Here is a 21,406-nt window from a genome sequence, read left to right on the forward strand (position 1 = left end):
TATACCTACATCCGTGCAACAATATGACAAATGTGTATTTTTCATGTTTTCTGTGTTTCAAAGATCATGATAAGTGCCTTTGTCCCTCCCATTCAAAGCCATTTATCATCCCAAACCCACTAATCCAAGGATTTACAAAGAGATTGTAGGTTGTAGAACCCATAACAAAACAGATGTTGTGGAGCGCAGTTATTAATATAAAATAGGGCTCCTTAAACAATAGTCCTCAGTTATTGCTGATCAGCTGTCAGTGGTGATGGGATTTCTGCATCAATAAAAACAGCAACAGGCTGGGGTACACTGTGTACACTGGTGCTATTTAACATCACGCAATTGCGAGACATTAGTAGGTTTCATGCGCAAGTTTGTCCTTGCTAAAAAAGATGTAGTAAGTGACAGCATTTCCTTGAAACACAGGGCACGAACAGCTAACAAAAGAGATCCGAATTCCATTTCTCCGACAGCTGGGCAGTTCCTTCTCAAGTCTACAAAGTATTGTTAGCTTTTTGATCTGTTATTCAACGTCCTATTAGTCAGTAGTTTTGTCTGAAGTTACTAGAAACAACCTGACGGCATGATTATCCCTTTCTTGTTTTCAACATCCCCCCGGATAATTTAGCAAAACCTTTTCTTTTCTGCTTTTTAGTTGAAAAGAGTGACTCAGAATAGAAAATGCGATGACGCTACTGGCAGTGTGACGTTACATACGAACAATAAACTGAATATGTAATGAAGTTGGGGGGTGAAAAACAAAGGGAATTTTATGACTTAAAACTGAAACTGTGGTGTTATTTTGCTTTACAGGGTCTATTGCAATTATTGTTAAAAACATTGGGTATAGCTTTGCAAAGTGACTTCAAATGTTATATTGTATTTACCCTTAGCTAGATTATTCTAGTGCCTCACTTAAGTAAATACATTCAACCACTTGCCTACTATGGATTTATGGAGTAGGCTTTGAAGGACCTGACTGCCACCATAGATTCTGTGTTTACTCCATTGCAATGGGGCATTGTGGCTGTCAGGTTATGCCATTCCTTAAGTAAAGAGTTACAGCAAGAGCAGGGTGCACCCCAGAGTGTGCCATGTAGCTATAAAACTTAGAAACATTTACAGCCGGGGTCAGATGGGAAACTAGCTTACCCAGTGTTTTGCCTTTGCTACAGGAGCTAAATTGCTGTGCTCTTCACAGACGGCTGAAGCAATAGGCACTTTGATGTCCCCAGGGGACTTTGGACTGCACAGTGTCATGGTGCTATCACTCTTCTGGTTTTATGTAAAGCACTGCCCTTGGCTGGCGATGAACTTATGTAGTTATGTCTTTACTGAAAGAAAAAGGACATCACCAGGGAATGCTGTCAGGGAATAGTGTTCAGAGAACGGTGTGGCTGCAGGCAATGATTATGAAAGGGGCCCCTTTAATATACTTATTACTTTCTTGTAGCTCCTAACATAAGATTTATGCTTACTGCCTGGGCTCAGTGCCTTCCTCAGGCACTTTCAGTCAGGTTGGAAACACATGGTTCATGACCCACTACCTTGAGAGAATGGAAGGGCGGGTGTGAGGCAGCCAGCGAGCAAGGGAGTGCATATTTCTCTATTGCTGCAGGAGCTACACTGGACACTGTATCTGCAAAAAAAGGAAAGTCTCCCTAATTGCAGCATGTGTTACACTACTTGCACTGGTCGCAGGGGGGGTGCGAACTTTGCAAAATTTATGGCACAAATAAGAGCAAGAAAAAACCCTGTATTTACTAATTAAGCAAAATATTTCTAAAGTTGCAAACATATTTGTTTTTTTAGGGGATCTGCTCAAGTCTACCTACTCTGATTGCCAGACATATTCACACATCCTGTCTCCTTTAATGACCAGTTATTAAATGCTACTTAAAGTACTGTCAAAATTGGACTTGCTCAGCAGTGTCACAGAGGAAGTAAAAGACTAATGTCATTAAACATTAATATATAAGTGGAGTAATACCATTCTATAATAGCAGAGGTTATAACTGTCTCTGTATAAAATCTTAGATATATACACCCCCCATTGTACATCATACAGGATAAATATGTTTTACACTTTGATTGAAGACTCTGATTTATTATAGGGTGAAACCTGAACAACAATCTTTTAGAGAGTTATTGCTCCTTGATTGCTCTGTAGGAAAGATTTCTCATAAATATAACTAGACCAAGCAACCAAACCTAACAATAAATCACAGCAATGATATCCAGTGGACGGTTTAGTAATTTTAAGTTGGCAGGCACCCTGCACTGCCTGGAGACATTGGCTTGCAGAGATACAGCAAAGAAACAATGAACAATGGCAGTTTACCTAGCTATGAAAATGGCACTCTCACTAAGGCAGATTATTTGCTCTCCTTCTTACAAGGCTAAATTGTATACAGCTCAAACTATTTTTCTGGCAATGAAACCAGGGGAATACAATTCCTAGTTCTAATCCAATATGCAATATTAGCTGTGTACTAGCTGTGTACCTAAGTTGTTAACGTCAAGATATCTTATTCCCCATAAATGATGCTTAAAAAGGACCAACTATTATAGAAAAGCCAACAATATTGTATCTTCTAAAGAGTAGTAATCATAAATAAAATAAGGCAGCCTTGCCTATATTCTGACTCTTTATTGTTCAATTGTCAATACTGTTGTAAATAGCACTGAGACTGAGATGCTGATGCCATAGCTTGATTCATCCAGTCAACTGATAAAATATAGTCTCGCCTCACCAAATACACACATAACAAATGTTCAGAGGCCAAATTATGTGAAAATAATAGAAGGTCATTTTTGACCCACATAGATACAGTAGATACATCTCAGCCAGTCCTAAATTAATTTTTAAAAAGTAATCACTTTGTTTAGTAGTAAATATCCCAGTTAAACAATGGGCAGCACTTTCTCAAGCACTGTTTCTAAACACAAACTAAAACAAAGTTTGATTTGAATTGAATTGTTTAATATTTGTAGATTCAAAGAAGGAATGTTAATCACCAGATGTGGCCATACAGTGCTGTTTCTTTATTTATTACATCCCTGAAAATGTATTGCAATTGGCTGCTCAACAAAGTGGGTGGAAAACTAACCAATCCCCTTGACCATGTTGCTGGCAAGCCAATAGATGCCTAAATCACATAGGCAAAAAGAATATCCATGTGGCTACACTGCTTTGTTTGGAGTAATTATATTGATACAATTCACAGTAGTTGATGACATCCATACAATAACTTTGTCTTTTGGGAAGCAATGTTTGTTATGGTAAACCACACTGTGGCCTAAAGGCATATCCCTAGTGAAGAATGTACTTGTGCCCTAAGCAGTCTACTGTAATTAGTTGTAATTTTAATTAGCAAAAGTTAGTCACTGGTGTGCAACTGTATCCTGCAGCTCCAGAGCTTACAGACACAGGTTACATAACAATATGGCAAATGCACAGAGAAGCTCTATGGGGTTATGTAATAAAAAGACACTAATATGGGTATTTACTATACCACAACTTTTTTGGGTTGGGCTTTTTGTCACCGACAACCTAAATTTGTTGCAGACAAAACTGCAACAATTCCGAATCCGAAAATACTCCAGCTAAAACCTGTCAATGTCATGTAGAAGTCAACTGCAGATGTCCCATTTACAATTGGAAGATCTTTGCGTTAGACATAGTTACATAGTTAGGCTGGGTTAAAAAAAAATCCATCAAGTTCAACCCTTCCAAGTGAACCCGGCACCCACAAACCCATACTGACCTATCTATACACTCACATACAGACCCATACTGACCTATCTATCCACTCACATACAGACCCATACTGACCTATCTATCCACTCACATACAGACCCATACTGACCTATCTATCCACTCACATACAGACCCATACTGACCTATCTATCCACTCACATACAGACCCATACTGACCTATCTATACACTCACATACAGACCCATACTTACCTATCTATACACTCACATACAGACCCACACTGACCTATCTATACACTCACATACAGACCCATACTTACCTATTTATACACTCACATACAGACCCACACTGACCTATCTATACACTCACATACAGACCCATACTGACCTATCTATCTACTCACATACAGACCCATACTGACCTATCTATACACTCACATACAGACCCATACTGACCTATCTATCCACTCACATACAGACCCATACTGACCTATCTATACACTCACATACAGACCCACACTGACCTATCTATCCACTCACATACAGACCCATACTGATCTATCTATACACTCACATACAGACCCATACTGACCTATCTATCCACTCACATACAGACCCATACTGATCTATCTATACACTCACATACAGACCCATACTGACCTATCTATACACTCACATACAGACCCATACTGACCTATCTATACACTCACATACAGACCCATACTGACCTATCTATACACTCACATACAGACCCACACTGACCTATCTATCCACTCACATACAGACCCATACTGATCTATCTATACACTCACATACAGACCCATACTGACCTATCTATACACTCACATACAGACCCATACTGACCTATCTATACACTCACATACAGACCCATACTGACCTATCTATCCACTCACATACAGACCCATACTGACCTATCTATACACTCACATACAGACCCATACTGACCTATCTATACACTCACATACAGACCCTTACTGACCTATCTATCCACTCACATACAGACCCATACTGACCTATCTATACACTCACATACAGACCCACACTGACCTATCTATCCACTCACATACAGACCCACACTGACCTATCTATACACTCACATACAGACCCATACTGACCTATCTATCCACTCACATACAGACCCATACTGACCTATCTATACACTCACATACAGACCCATACTGACCTATCTATACACTCACATACAGACCCCTACTGACCTATCTATACACTCACATACAGACCCATACTGACCTATCTATCCACTCACATACAGACCCATACTGACCTATCTATCCACTCACATACAGACCCATACTGACCTATCTATACACTCACATACAGACCCATACTGACCTATCTATACACTCACATACAGACCCACACTGACCTATCTATACACTCACATACAGACCCATACTGACCTATCTATACACTCACATACAGACCCATACTGACCTATCTATACACTCACATACAGACCCATACTGACCTATCTATACACTCACATACAGACCCATACTGACCAATCTATACACTCACATACATAAACCATATTTACCAACATCAGTACTAACTGTAGATTTTAGTATTACAATAGCCTTGGATATTATGTTTGTTAACGTTGGCTTTTGTGCGACAGCATTGCAGTTGCAGTTCCTTGACTTTTTTTCATTTGTGCTTTTTCAGTTCAAATATTTTGATAAATGATATTTGTGGAAATAATTTTTTTGTGGTTTAAAACAAATAAAAATCTAAAAAAACAGGTTTTAGCAAATTCTCCCCTTAGTTTGCCCAGGTGCAGCAACCAATCAGAAGGGGGCATTTACTGGTCACCTGTTTAAGGCAAACATCCTATTGGTTGCCATGAGTTACTGCTCCTGGGCAAACTAACCAAGTTGACTACTAGTGAGTACATCAGCTGTTACCCACTGCTGTGTTTTTTTCTATATGGGACAACTAGATTTTATAGCTGCAGTAAAATTACCCATGCGTTATAGTGATTATTATGGCTGTCTCCAGAAAGTTACCATGAAATTGCCCAGATTTTAAGAACAAAGGGTAAGGCCATATAAAAGAAGCTTCACTCTTATAAGTTAATGAAGCCTGACCTGATTTTTACGGTGCCACAGTGCTTTCAGTGTCGTAAGAGTGCTGTCTATAAGGCTAACATATTTGTCTTTTCTGTGGCCACTGACTGATCCTTATGTATTTAAGAAATCATTAATCACGATCAATCAAAAGTCTAGAAATTGCACATTTGATTAACATAACATCCAGAAACTGTTATATTTGATTTCTCCCATGGCCGTAATCTTTTTTCAATTCAGGGTAAACACAGCCAACAATGCTATAATACTCTTTAATTTCTTCACTGTTTGCCATGTGTATGGGAGATTAATGTGCCTTTTGAAACAATGTCAAACAATGGACAATATCTCTGTTCATAAAACTCTTTTCATCAAAAGATAAATTGCCGGCTTGTTTTTTTTAATGCCCAATAATTATACAGTTTTGATATAAGTCAACAGTCTGTCAGTGCCGAGGATAAATCTGAGCTCTGAAACTAGAGGGAAAAAAAATACTGGCCGCTCGCCAACATTCTTCTAGGGCTGTCTTTTGGAAATACATTTCTATGTAAAATGCAAATAATTCAAAAAATGTTGAACCCAAGAAGAGAAATGTTGATGGTTATACCATCAGGAAAAATTGTAAGAGCGGGCAGATCTAGTGAGACAGGAATAAATTCCACATGTTTGTGTTTAAATGTTTTCATTTTGTACTTTAAGCATTACATAACGGGTGTCATTGGTTTGCACTGGGCAGCAGTTCATGTGATGTGTGTTCTGTATGAGGGACAATCACTAATTAGCTGTATAAAAATAAACCTGGTAGAAGGTGGAAAGGTTGTTGCCTATTCACTGGGAAAGGGACAGAGACCAGGCTTTTTAAGGAAATAAAGCATCTTGTTTAATGAGTGAAATTCAATTCATTTAATAATGTAACCAATGTACCGCTCCCCAGACATTCTTCCCCAGGTTTCCATTCTTAATCCTTCCTAAGACCTCAGACTAGTTCTGTTTTGCCGTAATGCTAATTGGAGTGGAACAAGAATCCCTTAGCTCAATTAATTGGGCAATATGTTTTCTAATGACCCCAAAAGATTTTTTAAAAAAATGCTTTTTCAAAATGTATTTTGGGACCCATGGGCTGTTCTCAGCTATAATGCAAACCATTTGGCTGAGGTTTAGGGGTCGCTTTCCAGCAAAGGATTAAATTACTCCACATCATTTTCATTTACATCAGTGTTCCACTTTGATGCAGTTATTTATTTTCTAACTCTCTGCTTTAATCCCTCATTCTCCTTACCCCATCCCTTGTATTACTATATTATGCTACTTCTTGGCAGGGCTGTATTTTGATGTGGTGCTGGCCCAGGAGCTGTACCTCTACCTGCCCTTCCTTTCGCTGATCACTGAAAGACTGTAAGTGTACCCCTCAGCCCACTGCCATACACTTGGGGCTAATTTCAATGGCAGGCTGTGAGGCCTTTTTTGAGCATTTTTTCTTTGTAGGCAACACTCCACATAAAGCTGCCGCCCTAGGCAAATGCCCCAGGGGGCCTATATAGAAATACAGTCCTGGTGCTTGGGAAGCAAAATGGGGGAGCTTTGATTTTGAACCAAGTCTTAAGTTACCTAGAATCCCACTCATAAACAATGACAGTATTGAAAGTCAAGAAGTAATGTCACTAAACAATGAGGAAATACATTTGAAATGCAACCAGTAAATGGGACTTGCCTTTCTCCAAAATGTATGTAAATCTCTTTTTTTATGTACAGCAACATTGTTCTTAAGCACAAATACCCCCTATGGTAATGATAATATGTAGATGTTGATAGTATATGAATGTGTATGTGCATGTTACAAAGTTTCATGTAGGTGCAATATATCTTACCTATTGTTCCCATTTAAATTGGCTCATTTCTCAAAAGCTCAGAGAACATGACTGCAGCCAGGCTTTTTAGTTAATAATTAACTATAATCGTGGGTTATATTGATTTCCAGCCACTACCATTTACTTCAAGAGCCAGAAAGGCTGTTTTTTCTTTTTTTTTTTTTTACTCTTCCACTAAACTCTATGAACTTAGACGGTCCCAAACCGTAGGATACTACAGAGGAAACAATGCCAGCTACACATTGTTTAAAGGGGTAGATAATATTAACATCTAACTTGAAATTAGTCTTTGTGTGTGTGTGTGCTCTCAGGCATGGAATTTCAACTGCTATCTGGTCGCTAGGGCTTAATTACTCCAGCAACCAGGCAGCAGTTTGGAAAATATATAAAAGTGATCTTGAAAAAGAAAGCTAACCAATTGAAAATAAAAATACTTTGCCCTTATATTTATGTTTGTATAATAATGGCACTACCAATATATTAACAGGTTAACAGGGAACTCTTTAGCCATTAGTTCACAGAATATGCTTTCTAGATTATACTCAGGGCTGTACATTTGTACTGTGCCATCAAACCCAGAAGGCCCCCCTTCGTTTGGCAATTGGCACATACACAGTCTTTGTTCTGCATATTCACCAATCACCTGAAGAGGTACTGCCCTCCCCAGTTTTGCATCCAGAGTTGGCCAAAATCTCTGGCAGTGAATGGGGATTTTTTTCAATATTTCCTGTTTTTTTTTTCAATACAGGCACCTGTGATCCGCCCCCAAAAACTGCCTCCATAGTCACAGTCCCTCAGATGCTATATTAATATGGTCCCGATCATATTTTTCCATATATTCCATATACTATTATATTGTTATTCTTACCTCACTCAGTCTGCAACACTCATCCATGTATTCATCCAAACTGTCGCTTGTTGGGTATCTTTTCAGTTGGTTGTTCATATGCATATCATCAATCCCATCAAAGGTGTCTTTGTAAAAATCATTCATGGACTTGTTGTCATCTCCCATTGCAGATGAAAGTTTAGCACTGGAGACGTCTTCTGTTGATTTGTTTTGGTTATTGCTGGAAGGCAAGTCCAAATCTTCTTCCTCTTCTTGACACTCTATGAAATCTTCCATAGTAGTTTCAGGATCTTCTCCATTTTGTTTAACATTATTAATGTAGTCCTCAGAGTGTTCAATACCACTGAGAAATGTGTGACTCTCTTCTTTCAGGACACGTGGCTTTATTTCCAGATGGCCTACAGTGGGAGATGAAGATGCACTGAGTACCCCAGAATCACATGACGAGTCCCTACTGTGCATCACAAAGCTCTTTTCAGACCCTTTAGGAGTAGATGGTGAGTTGGCACCGCTTGGCATCTCAACACCAGAATCTTCAGATTCAAATTTATATAACCTTTTCAGGCGGGAAATTGAATCAGACACTGCCAACTGAGACAGCTTCTTTTCATAGGCTAATTCAGATTGGTTTCCTTTTGTGGGCAAATCACTTTGGCGATCAGAGGATTTGTGAACTTGAAGAAAGCTGTTTCCATTTGGGCAACATGATTCTATCAGGTCAGGATCACTTTCATTTATTTTCTTGATTTGTGTCAGGACCACCTCTCCCCCCGTTTCAGCTGTCTTTTTCCCTGTTAAAAAAGCAGATAATTTAGATAATAATTTAGATAACTGTTGTAGATAATTTAAGAATATATTAATCAGGCTTGTTAATACTTCCTATACCTATATGGTAACTAGAACTAAACCAAATGGATCTTATTACTGAATTTCAGAATTCACAGAGAAATGGTAATGAAAAGCATAATGTTTTGCTTCTGAGTTTTTGTTTTTAAAGACTATAGATTTAAGGTAAACAGCAAGGGATTTACCTTTACTTAATGGTAAGATTTACAAGTATTTTCCCTTTAAATACCAAATAGTATGAGGTCACAGCTTATAGCGTGGCAAATGCTAGATGCATTATGAAATTGTGAACTGCTATACTGCTTCTCTGCTGAGACAGTCTCTTAACATAAATGCTCAATAAGGTATACAAGGAGAATGCCCCATCACAACATGGTGGTATTGGAGATATCCATTGCCCAAGACTATTAATGTTATAGGAAATTACATTAAACAGAATTAAGTTGTTGTACTTGGGTTTGAATTACAATATATCTCATGCCCTGTTTACTGTCCTTCAGGAGGGAGCTGACAAATGATGGCTTACCTATGTACGTTATGGCCTATATAAGAAGAGATTTGCCACCATAAATTTCAATTTACTGTGGGGTGAAAGATAGGAAACCTGTAAACTGCACAGAAGTTCTGTAACCGTAATTATGTTTAGAGTGAAAAAGCATAACTGTGTTATTTAAAGGAATTGTGCATTTTAAAGAATGAGCAGTATTATTATTATTATTATTATTAACATTTATTTATAAAGTGCCAACATATTCCGCAGCGCTGTACAATAGGTATGTACATACTCTTTGTAGGGCAGCAGGCTATGTGTAGAGGAAGCAAAAAAGTCCTACATGTGTTGTAAGCAGCCACGTTGGCAATACAATGCTGATTTAAGGTTATAGATATAGGATGTGAAGCTCTTCTGACTACAGTACCAATCACACAGCACAATGGGATTTTTTCAAAGTATTATAGTCACAAGTGCTCAAATCTACTCACACAAACCGAAAAAGAAATGTCAAATTTTTATGTAAAAATACATTTCCCCAAATATATTCTACTGCTCACTGCACAAATAAAAGACTTTCTGTGTCCTTTCTATCTGATAAGCAAATGACAGACGATAATGTGATTAATTCTGTACTTGAAGTAGAGCAATAAGTTCTTCCTCATTATGAACTGACCAGGACCTCTGCCTTTTCCTCATCCTCACTAATCTGCTTAACTGGCTCAGTTTTCAAGCACCTGAGATTCCACTTTAACTTTTTCCTGTTTATATACCTGAAGAATTCACAGGGATGGTCTTGGCTCTGATTTGCAACCTGTCTTTTATTTATTTAATTGCTAAACATGATGTGTCCCTTATGACCCACAAGCCTATTTGCATTAGGGATTTCAACTTCTTTTCCTGATTTGTTTTCCTCTGTTCTATACTGTATATAACATTATTAAAAAATGTGATTTTACTTGTTGGCTTTTGCCAAAACAATTTCCCACTGATGGCTTATGGACAAATTTTCCGAGTTCTAGCAGACCCATATTATTGCATTAGCTTTCTTTAAATAACTGATCTACTTGCTAGCCCCTGTGTTGGACCTATATAGTTGTTCCAATAAGTCACATGGCTTATACATACTGATTTAACTATTTTAATACATGCCAGATGTCACCTTTCCTACAATATATATACAAATATATATTACATTTTGCATAGTGCCATTTCTAATTGGCTCTACAATTTGTGAGTTTTTTGTGTTTCCAGATGCCAATAATTATTGGATGATAAAAGCTAAAGGTTTAATTTTCAATCATTTCTAGCTGCTAATTTACCCAGACTAGGTGATCAGCACTAAAATGAAACAGTAAAACTTACTAAATTGTGCCCCATTAAGCACATTGATTCAGGGTCTTGATGCAGTATGGGTGCACTATGCACAAGGTGCAGAAAGTAGCACTGGAAAGCTCAAGACTTAGGGGCTCCTTTGTGCTCTGCAACCCCCCTGGTGTGTCTGAATGACATGCAAGTTAAGGGACACATGTTTCCCTCACCTGCCCCTCATTAATACAGTGCTGCCTATTGTAGGTATTTTGGAGTCCCAGGAACTGTACCCACATGATCTAATGGGGCAGGGTAGAGAGTGTGAAAGATAGAGGCTTGAGCCTGTTTTTTTTTTGCACTTTGCACCCTGCCCCTCTGACTGTAAATGAGTTCTAAGGAGTCAATAAACATCAGCAGCAGTTCACAAGGGCTGGGGTGGTGGTATTTCCCTGCAAAACCCATTTGCACCTCGTTTTAATAGTCATACATTCCTCAGTTGGTTTTAAAACGTTAGCCCAACCAACAATTATATTGTGTTAATTCTCTCTATAAGATGTCAAATTTGACACTAGTTTGAGGGTGTTTTTCCCATATAGAAATATTTTCCTCCCTTTTTTCTTTGCCGTAGTGAAGAACTTAAGTTAATAGTAGTCAGTGGCATAACTAGATGTTACTGGGCACCACAGCATGTTCAATTTAGGGCCCCAAAACATAGGTAAGGTGATCTTTTCTACCAAGATAAAAAACTGCTTATTATACTGGGCTCTACACTCCTGGGCTCTCCTACAGGGTCTGCTTCCTCTGTATTTGTGCTCGTGAGAGTAGTTCCATACGGTTTACTCATGATGATGCCAAAACAGACTTTATTTTAATTTTGTTCTGACCAGTTTCAATTTCTTTAATCCCAATAATATGTTATTAGTCTCTTTGTGGATTTATGAGTTAAAACAAAGTCAGGAACTGTTAATTCTCACTGTAGTAACCTCCATCTCACTGACACATTTCCTGCTTTTTATGTTTCGGTCTGAGTCTTATTTTATCAGTTTAAAGGTAGAAGACCCACTTAACAGACATTCCTGTGTAGGATGATAGTGAGCCTCTTTCAGTATACTAAGCAATAGAATGTGCACCTGCTTAGCTTCATGAGAAAGGTTAACAAAAAAGCACAAACAGAGCTGACCTTACTTGCCCTTGAATTGGAAATGCATTCTAATTTGTCCATGATGGTTCAAGTTTAAAGGCACAATAGCCAGCAATTGCCACGAAGAGATTTAGCAAATGAACAATTCACAGCATATTATTATTAAAAAAAAAATGACTAAATATACAGGTTACAGGGAAAATATACTCCAAATGGGGAATCCAGTTGGGCAGTTTTACCTGTGAGCAACATTCAAATGAAAAAAGAGTTGGGGAGCAACACAAGCATAAAAAGGGTTTCTGGGGGTACCAATAAGGGCTATGGTTGGCTACTTGGTAGCCCCTATGTAACTGGAAGCCTAGAGGAGGCTGTTTGGTAGTACACCTGGTTTTTAAGCAACCAAAACTTGCCTCCATGCTAGGAATTCAAATATAAGCACCTGCTTTGAGGCCACTGGGAGCAACATCCAATGAGTTGGGCTGGGGAGCAGCATGTTGCTCCTGAGCCACTGGTAAGAGTCTCAATCAGATATATGAATGCAAATATATAGCAAAAAAAAAAACAAAAAACTTGTGAGCACACTGATCTATGCCTTTACATTCCCCTGTTCCCAAAAATAAATGGCATACAATGCTGGCTGTAAATATAAATATTTTACTGTAAAAGTACATTGTTCATTCTGGACACATTAGAGGATAGTGATAATAGTAATGCAGCTGAAAGATCATGATCCAGAGATAAAAGTGAAGCATTTGTGCTTTGTTTTGCATCTTTCTTTGGACAATTGTGTTTCAAGCTGAAGATGGTGCAGGTGCTGTGATCATGTACCATTAGACATCCTGATGAAAGAATACTGTGAGAGATGAAAGCAAAAGCAGTGGGTCCCCAGGCCACTCTGTGGTCATCTCTGCAAGAATGTTATGCAGACTGGTTTTAATTTGTATGTAAGCTAGAGAAATACATTTTATTTAGCTGTGGGGTCATTTAATCTGCTATTTTTTCATGTGTTTATTTGTTCTAGTAATAAAGCCAGAACTGGAGGTGGAGAAAACAGAAAAGGAACAAAGGGATTTCCAATAAGGGATGTCAAACCTGTCGCCAGCTAGCTTTTGTTGAACCACAACTCAATGCTGTCAGTCAGACTGACAATCTGTGGATTCGGGAAAATGCCAGAGAGGCTGCTGTAAGATGCCATAGACAGTCACTATTTAGTGGGCTGGTGGGGGGCTGTTTGGGCAGTTGAGGGAGCATGCTAAAATATCTAGCCATTATTATTAACCTCTGTTAATCACTTCCCTTGTTATCACTGCTGAACTCTGCATAGCCCACTCAAGGATCAACAGTGAGGGGCTTTTACCTGATACTGCCAAGGGAAGTGATTAATGTCCTTCCATATAAACAGGCTGAAGGGGCTGCACAGAGTCTTGCCAACAAGCAAGGAACAAGCAAGGAACTATTCACTGCGCTAGTTGCAGGGTTATTAGCATTCCTTTCTTAGCACTCACACAAATGTGTTCACTCTAGCACTGGGATTTTGTTTCACAGTTTACTGTGTAACAGATATCATTCCTTGCCAAATTACTCTTTATAACATATAAATACGGTCTGGAACATACTGTATTTATAAAGTCATATAAAATATTCTACACTCAAATAGGTGAAAAGTTGGTGTAAAATATATGGTATATTCATAAAGGTCTGTTGTAGTCCTCGGTTTCACGTACACAGAAACAATTCATTTCAGAGTATTTGTGAATACTTATAAAGATATGTATTTACTTTTACTTCAGACATACACCAATATTCTAAATTTATTGAAACCTGGAATAACCAAATAAAGTCAACTACTATTGGCAACCTGGACCCCTCGTGCTACCAGAAACCTCCATAAAGCCAACAGACGAACTGTAGGAAAAAAAGGATTACTAAACCTACATTAAAGGCACACCATAACCTCTTGTCCAACATGAGTGCAATGAATAGGGCTTGGGTTAAACATACTTTTTGCCTGTTGTTTCAATCATGAAAAATCTACATTATTTGTTATTTTTTTAAATAAACAGGCAAACTGAATCTACTCCATATTTAATCCATGTGAGGTAGATAATTACATCCCTAGTGCACAGATAATCCCCCTGTATTATAGACTCCTGCTGACAAAGCAACTCTTAAGACCCCTGTTTGTTATAAATTAATGTAACTTGCTGGCGCTATATAAATAAATGATAAGGATTGTGAAACAGTCGTAACAAAGGGTGATGGTGGTTGTAGACTGGTAATCTAATTATCTACCTTGCAAGGACCAAACATGAAGAAGCTTTCATTTTTCTGCTTGGCCTATTTATCTCAAGGGTTAACTAAGTCTTCTTTAAACACGGTAAGGGGAATAAATAGGTACGGTCTACAGATTATTTTATTGCTAACTTCCCCTTGCTGTAAGTAAACCTGCACAAAAAGTTAATAGAAATCCCATTTAGTTTCAAATTGCAATTAGTGATTGTCTCATAAAATATGGATATTTGGAAGGTATGTTTGTTAATGGGTGCCAGCTGAATTGTTTTATTCAGTTTGACCAACAATGCACCCAAAAGTAGAGCATTGTGATATAATGGAATCAAGCCACATAAAGTGATTACAGCACTTAAAATTGATGCCAGTGTGTATTTTATAGCGCTCATTTTGTTATTCTAGGTGCCTTGCCCTTTCGGTCCTGTACATATTTATCTTTCTTCTTGATTGTGCTTGGCATGAAGTTTTATCAGATTTCATTGGGTGTCATGTTCGGGATTGTTTGTTTTTTATTCTTTCACCTGCTACTTTGTCCAACAGCAAGAATGTATTTGGTATAGTTTATTTTTACAGATGGCATCCAGGAATGTTTGGTTTTATAAAACTGACCTAATGTATGATGTGGCAACTTTAAGCAGTTAAGTTAGATCGGTCAACTGCAACTATGTGGATATTGGTTATTGCTGTGGTTTGACAAGGCAGCTAGTGAGTCGACTCATGTGGTGCCAGATCATTGTTTTATTGTTGCAAACATGCTAGAAGAAGGATGACATTTGGGTATGAAAAGTCCATGGTCTGTTACTCACCATTAAATACTGAAATAACCTCACTGCATACAATGACTGTGAAAGGTGGTGAGGTTTCAACACTATTATTATACTGTTCTTTTCTTGTTCTGCTTTTAAATCTGAGGGTGCAAATAATGATCTTTCCCCTTAGAAGGAATAAAAACAAGTAGCTTAATGGTACAAAGTTGGAAATCTGGGTCACTAGAAACATATAAGTGACCTCCAGTCCTCTAAATATGACATTTTAGCCAAAGGTTGTCCATGTCTTCTCTTTCTTATTTCACCTTGAATGATAAGGAATTGAGGATTTGTCCATTATAGAAATGGGGTCAGGACTCCATTGTGTAAGGTTAGTCCTAGAGTTGTTCCACATCATAGCAAATCAATACCTTTGCTACAATCCCACTAAGTTTCACATACTTGGTCTTCACTCAGTGAAACAAGGAGAGGAAGTGAAAGATGAGTTCATTCTGGAATATAGCTCTTTCAAAAACAACACTTCTTAGACAACTTTTTATCTCAACCTTCAAGATGAATTGGCTGCTTTATAGATGTAATGGCTACAACAGAGGGTCAGCATTAACAAGGCAATGTACACAGCATGGATATTTGGGCGAATACAAAAATTATGCATTGGGTTCTTCTCTACTAATAATACAAATGGTGTTACATTGTACAACTTGCACATCAGTGCTCATGGTATTTAAAAATTGTAATACATCCCTATCTCTATATAGACATTCATATTTACTGATATGAACTAACTGATAGCAGTGCTTGCACTTCAGACCCAATAATACATACTGGGAGGTTATTGGAGTAAGTTTACCTTCTCAAGTACTTCAAGGGGTACAGTATGCTATGGATGAGAACCCACTGGGGAACCCAGCATACAGCATATTTGAAAAGGATGGGAGGCGTGAGAATCTTGAGCACCAGCACTCAGAAGTATGCTCAAAAAGCATCAATTTGTATTTAACCATTACTTTTCTTTGGATCAGGATTAAAATGTCGGACTAAATTTAGACAGTCTTGCTGTTTCTTTGGAGAACTCTCTCACACCTCTCCAGTGTTCTCAAGCGATGTGATGGTAAGAATTCAATGGGAAGACACACAATGTCATGCATCTGAACACTGACAAGAGAACAGATAAGACATTCTGGGCATGTTAAAACCAGAACAAAGAAGACTGAAGGGTAAATGTCAACAGTGTTTAGTAACTTAAAGGAAATAAAGAGCATTAAATCAATGTATTTGTTAAAACATCCCTGTTCTGTAGAGCAACCAGACGACACTGTGATAACACCTCTGATCTAATACATCATTTAAACCTGCTGATAGTTTCAACAGTGTGGTTTTTAAATTTGGGGCTTCAGACACAAAGACAAAAAAAAAATAATAACCTGTTTTCAAAATATATGGTTTGCGATCTGGCAGAGATAAGATAATTATGAGACAGTGGTGTTTGGACAGGCCATGAGGCACTGTCATTAAACAGCTCCCAATCATGTTTAGACAGATGTTGTAGGGTATGGAACAGAATTCATTTGCTCAAAGGCACTCTGCTAATTCCAGCAACTCTTTGATCAGAATCCATGTTAAAACAATACCATTACACTGGGATAACACACAAATCATTAGCTGCAGTTGTAGCCGGTAACAGATTTGTGTCATTGTTTCAGATAGGTACAAGCTTTATGGACAACAAATGAAAATGTTTTTACCTATAGCTGCACTGAGTCCCCACAACTGAGTTTTTTATTCACAGTACATCAACATTTATGTTTTAGCTTTACTATATGTCATAGCTCAGGGAAATAAAAAGGCCAGAGCCTACTGTGTACGCTGGACTTTAATTTTCTGTATATTTGCACTTATACCCATGAGTAAAGGTAGCCATGTTACTTACTTGCCTTGGCCACATTAGGAAATGCATCTCCTGACACTCCCAAACTTACACATCTGAATAATGAGCAAGTTAGGGAATGGGTAGGGGCAGAAGAGGATGCCTAAGTATCTCCCCCTCCTGTCCCTTAACAATACAGCACTGACTAACATTAACCAACACTGTACATTCCACTTTATAAGTTTACAATAAGGAAAGCAAGGACTTCAAAGAACCATATACTGTACATATAGATATTTTACTTTGCAAGATGCCTTTTTACATTATAGAGTAATGGCACATGTGATCCTTTTATTCTCCAGTGGAAAAGAGAAATTTCCCCACATATGCCCTGTGTGACATTGCCCTTAGGTCTAAGATTAAGGGCAGACAACGTAGAGCCCCAGCTCCCCTCCATCTGCAGGTAGAGAGAAGCCGATGTGCTGCCATCCACTCCACTGCGTCTTTGCACTGACGGGCTCATGTCAGCCTTTATGCAGACACAATAAGTGCATATCAGCAGGAAAATATGTGGTTTTGTGGTTCCATTTAGAGAAGCCAAGGATGTACCTCTTGTGTCCCTAGCCTTAAGGACTTTGTCTTGCTGATTAAATGGTACCATTCAAAATAATAAAACCAACCTAGTAAGTAAATGTGCAGTATTCACATACTAATAAATCCCACACCTTGTGTCTCAACCCTTTCTCCTTGTAGATTGTAAGCTCTTTTGGGCAGGGCCCTCTTCACCTCTTGTATCGGTTACTGATTGCTTTATATGTTACTCTGTATGTCCAATGTATGTAACCCACTTATTGTACAGCGCTTCGGAATATGTTGGCGCTTTATAAATAAATGTTAATGTAATGTAATGTAATAAAGCTAAATCTGCTACACGCTCTAAATAAGTTTGTACATTGTTTTAACTTTACACACCAACATGAATTGTAACGCCAGGCTAGTTACCCTGACCTTATGTCTCAGCCGCCCCCCCCCCGTTTAGAATGTAAGCTCTTGCAAGCAGGGTCCTCCCCCTAGTGTCTCCAATCCTCATCCAAATGCAACTCTAACCCATTTTTGTGAATCGTTTATATGTACACGTTAACTGTTCTGTCTTTTGTACCCCTTTATTCTGTAAAGCGCTGCATAAACTGATGGCGCTATATAAATAATAATAATAATTGTTAGCCCTCAGCAAATCTTTAAAGGATTTTTACTTAAAATCTTAAATTTTTACATAAATGACTTCAATGTAACACAGACATTTACCTGCAACTTTCAAAGCTGCCAACATTTAAAAATAATTACAAGGGGCACATTGCCATTGGTAATTGCACCAGATACCTGTGCCAGAAGGAGCATAATGTACACCACCCTCCATATATACCATATATACAGCCATGGTTATAACAATGTACTTTATTCACCCTTTTGCAATAATGATACGTTTGCAGGCAATTCATATCCAGCTAGTTGGGCTGCAATCATTAAGTCTGACTATTGGGATTATTACACTTCAGTGCATGATGAATGGCAGGAGTTGCAGTACGGTACAACTTTAGCTCAATTATTACAATGCAATTTATAATTAGCCAGATAAATGAACAGAACATTATCCATATTTAATACTATATTTTTAGTTATGCAACATTTTACAAATAAATCCACACAATCTTTTTACAATGATGATCATAAAGAGTTCTGAAAAAAACCCAAAACAATAATAATAGTAAGGATATTCCACTGAAAGTTTCCCTTTTCATTCACATGATTTAGATCATGCAGTAGGATCCTGATTCAGAAACTGAACTGATCAGACTTTGGTTAAGACAGTTGCAAATAACTCACATCATTCAGGTGCATTGTTAGATTAGTTTGGCACATGAAAAAAGCAGCAACTGTTTCAGATTTAAGGTTCATTCACACTAGAAATGTATTCCTGTAATTCAGCAACATCAATGAACCAAAGGTTCAGGTTGCCATAGGTTTCATAAAAGTCTATATGGCTGCTAGCATTAGCATTATCACGGGCAAGGGGAAATGAAACTGGGTTCAGGCCCCATTGAGTGCAGGACTCAGTGCCGTTGCCCCCTTTTTTACACCCTCTAAAAGCAGCTCTGGAAGCCACAAAGCAAAATCTTCAGCTTAAATCACAGTACAGATTGCTCCTATAAAGTAGCCTTTCTGCCAACAAGCAGCTACTTCCCAGCAGCACTGAAAACCTTGCCAGTTTACACGTAGCACAAGTAGCACAAATACATCTGTTCAATAAAAATGAGGTATATAAATGTCATAGAGAGGGAAGGAGCACTGATCTGTGTTATAATGGCTCACTACTATTACTAGCGCTGTTCATAGCAGTTTAAAGCAAAATACAAGTTTCAACAAAGAGGCACCAAATGCACAGCACTGAACAGAATGGCCAGGCACTCAGGCAAGAGGATGTATTCACAATAGCAAAGAGCTATCCCAGGCTCAATCAATAGTACTACAACAAGCTTTCCAGTGTCAGGCAATGAATTCTTGTCTAATCGCACGTGAACCAGTTCTATGGAGGAATATCTTGTTCAGTATTGAGAGGAACAACATTTCTGTGCACAGGAAAACTGGCTGTATTTTAGCAATTACAGAAAATAATGCAGTCTCACTGTCTTCTAATATCTCTCATAGCCCTAGTGTTATGCCAATAACCACCTTACAGCTAGCAAGAACTTCAACTTAAGTGCAAGAAACTCATATTTTTTGTTTTTAAATGTATGCATTTCTGCTCTGCCTTTATCAATCCTGCATTAAAAGTGTATAAAAAAGTCACAATATGACAAGTACATTACTTTCCTATTCTGATGATAGTTTAGGCATTTAGAATAATTTATTTAACAAATGCTCAGTTCAAAAGTAATAGAAATCCCAACCACAGCATTATCCAGACAACTGATTCTTATAATATACTTACAATTATGCTTTAGGCACAAACTTTATCGTTAAACATTAGTGGCCCCCCAATATTTCTGGACTAGAAGAGGTCAAAACGTAATATATTACACACAGAAAAAAACATCCTACAGGCAACAAAATTCACATTTATAGATAAAATCCTATTTTCTTGTTTGAGCAGGAATATAAATAGGAGAAAAGAATTGCTAAAAGGTTCAAGATATATAAATAAAAGTCTGGATTGTACATTACCTCTCCTCCAGGATGACATAATAGAGAACGACTTGTGCCAATTAAACATTGTACTCTCCTGGGCAAATGCTGCCAATGGCTTGTATGCTGGAGCACCCTTCTGCCAATTACCCTGGGCTTGGTCAGGGGCACTGGGAGCTTCTGTTTAATGGCTTGTGTCTGTTAATTGGCAGCAGGGGAATGTGCAGTTTGCTGGTCAGGATCCATGGCTGTCAGTCTGGGAGAGATGTGAGCAGAGCCTGGGAGGCAGAGCCAGATTTCCAGCAGTTAAGAAGAGGAGCTTGGAGGCTGGATTCCTGTGTGAGCAGCAAAGGAAACTGAAGCTCAGTGAGTGACTTTCCTTTCAGAGGCTGCCTGGCTGAATTGTAGGTGGAACCCAGCCAGAAGTGACTAAAAAGGGAGCAGCCCAAAGGAATGTATCTCCCTTAGCTGATAAGCCAAGATGACTGCAAGAGCTGAATCTACCTCTGATTTTAAAACGCCTGGAAATACCTATGTGCTTTCACAATCTCAGTACACAGTACTGTATTCAGGGTTCAAGTAACTTTCCTACGAACAAACACAATAAAAAAATTTAGTTATGGATATGCTGCGGTGTGAAATAGTCACAGTTACTTGCTGGCAAAGCAAAGGCTATTATTATTATTAACATTTATTTATAAAGCGCCAACATATTCCGCAGCGCTGTACAATAAGTGGGTTTCATACATTGGACATACAGAGTAACATATAAAGCAACCAATAACCGATACAGGAGGTGAAGAGAGCCCTGCCCAAAAGAGTTCAGTGAAGTATGTGTGTGTATCTTTGTGTGTGAATGTTTTGTGTGTAAAGGCACGCATGCACTATACAGACATACACAAATACACTAGCGTACCTTGGAAGTGCCATGCCCCCCCCCCCTTCCCGAGGGACCTTGTGTGATTATTTCCTCTTG

At 38.3% G+C, this 21,406-nt stretch overlaps 1 protein-coding gene across 2 annotated transcripts in view; it reads right to left on the minus strand.

Annotated features, from left to right (window-relative positions):
• LOC100496010 overlaps positions 1 to 20,863 on the minus strand; it is a 35,961-nt gene extending 15,098 nt beyond the window's left edge. The window contains exons 1-2 of one of the 2 annotated variants that reach the window (XM_012966787.3): positions 20,470 to 20,863; positions 8,555 to 9,327 (exon numbers count right to left, since the gene is read on the minus strand). In XM_012966787.3, the coding sequence (XP_012822241.1) occupies positions 8,555 to 9,327; positions 20,470 to 20,518 (822 nt within the window). In that variant the 5' untranslated portion in view covers positions 20,519 to 20,863. The remainder of the gene's footprint in view (positions 1 to 8,554; positions 9,328 to 20,469) is intronic. The other variant, XM_002936870.5, reaches the window with a different exon arrangement.
• Between the last annotated feature and the right edge of the window lie 543 nt (positions 20,864 to 21,406).

Source organism: Xenopus tropicalis, chromosome 7 (assembly GCF_000004195.4).
Source record: "Xenopus tropicalis strain Nigerian chromosome 7, UCB_Xtro_10.0, whole genome shotgun sequence".
NCBI classification, from domain to species: domain Eukaryota; kingdom Metazoa; phylum Chordata; class Amphibia; order Anura; family Pipidae; genus Xenopus; species Xenopus tropicalis.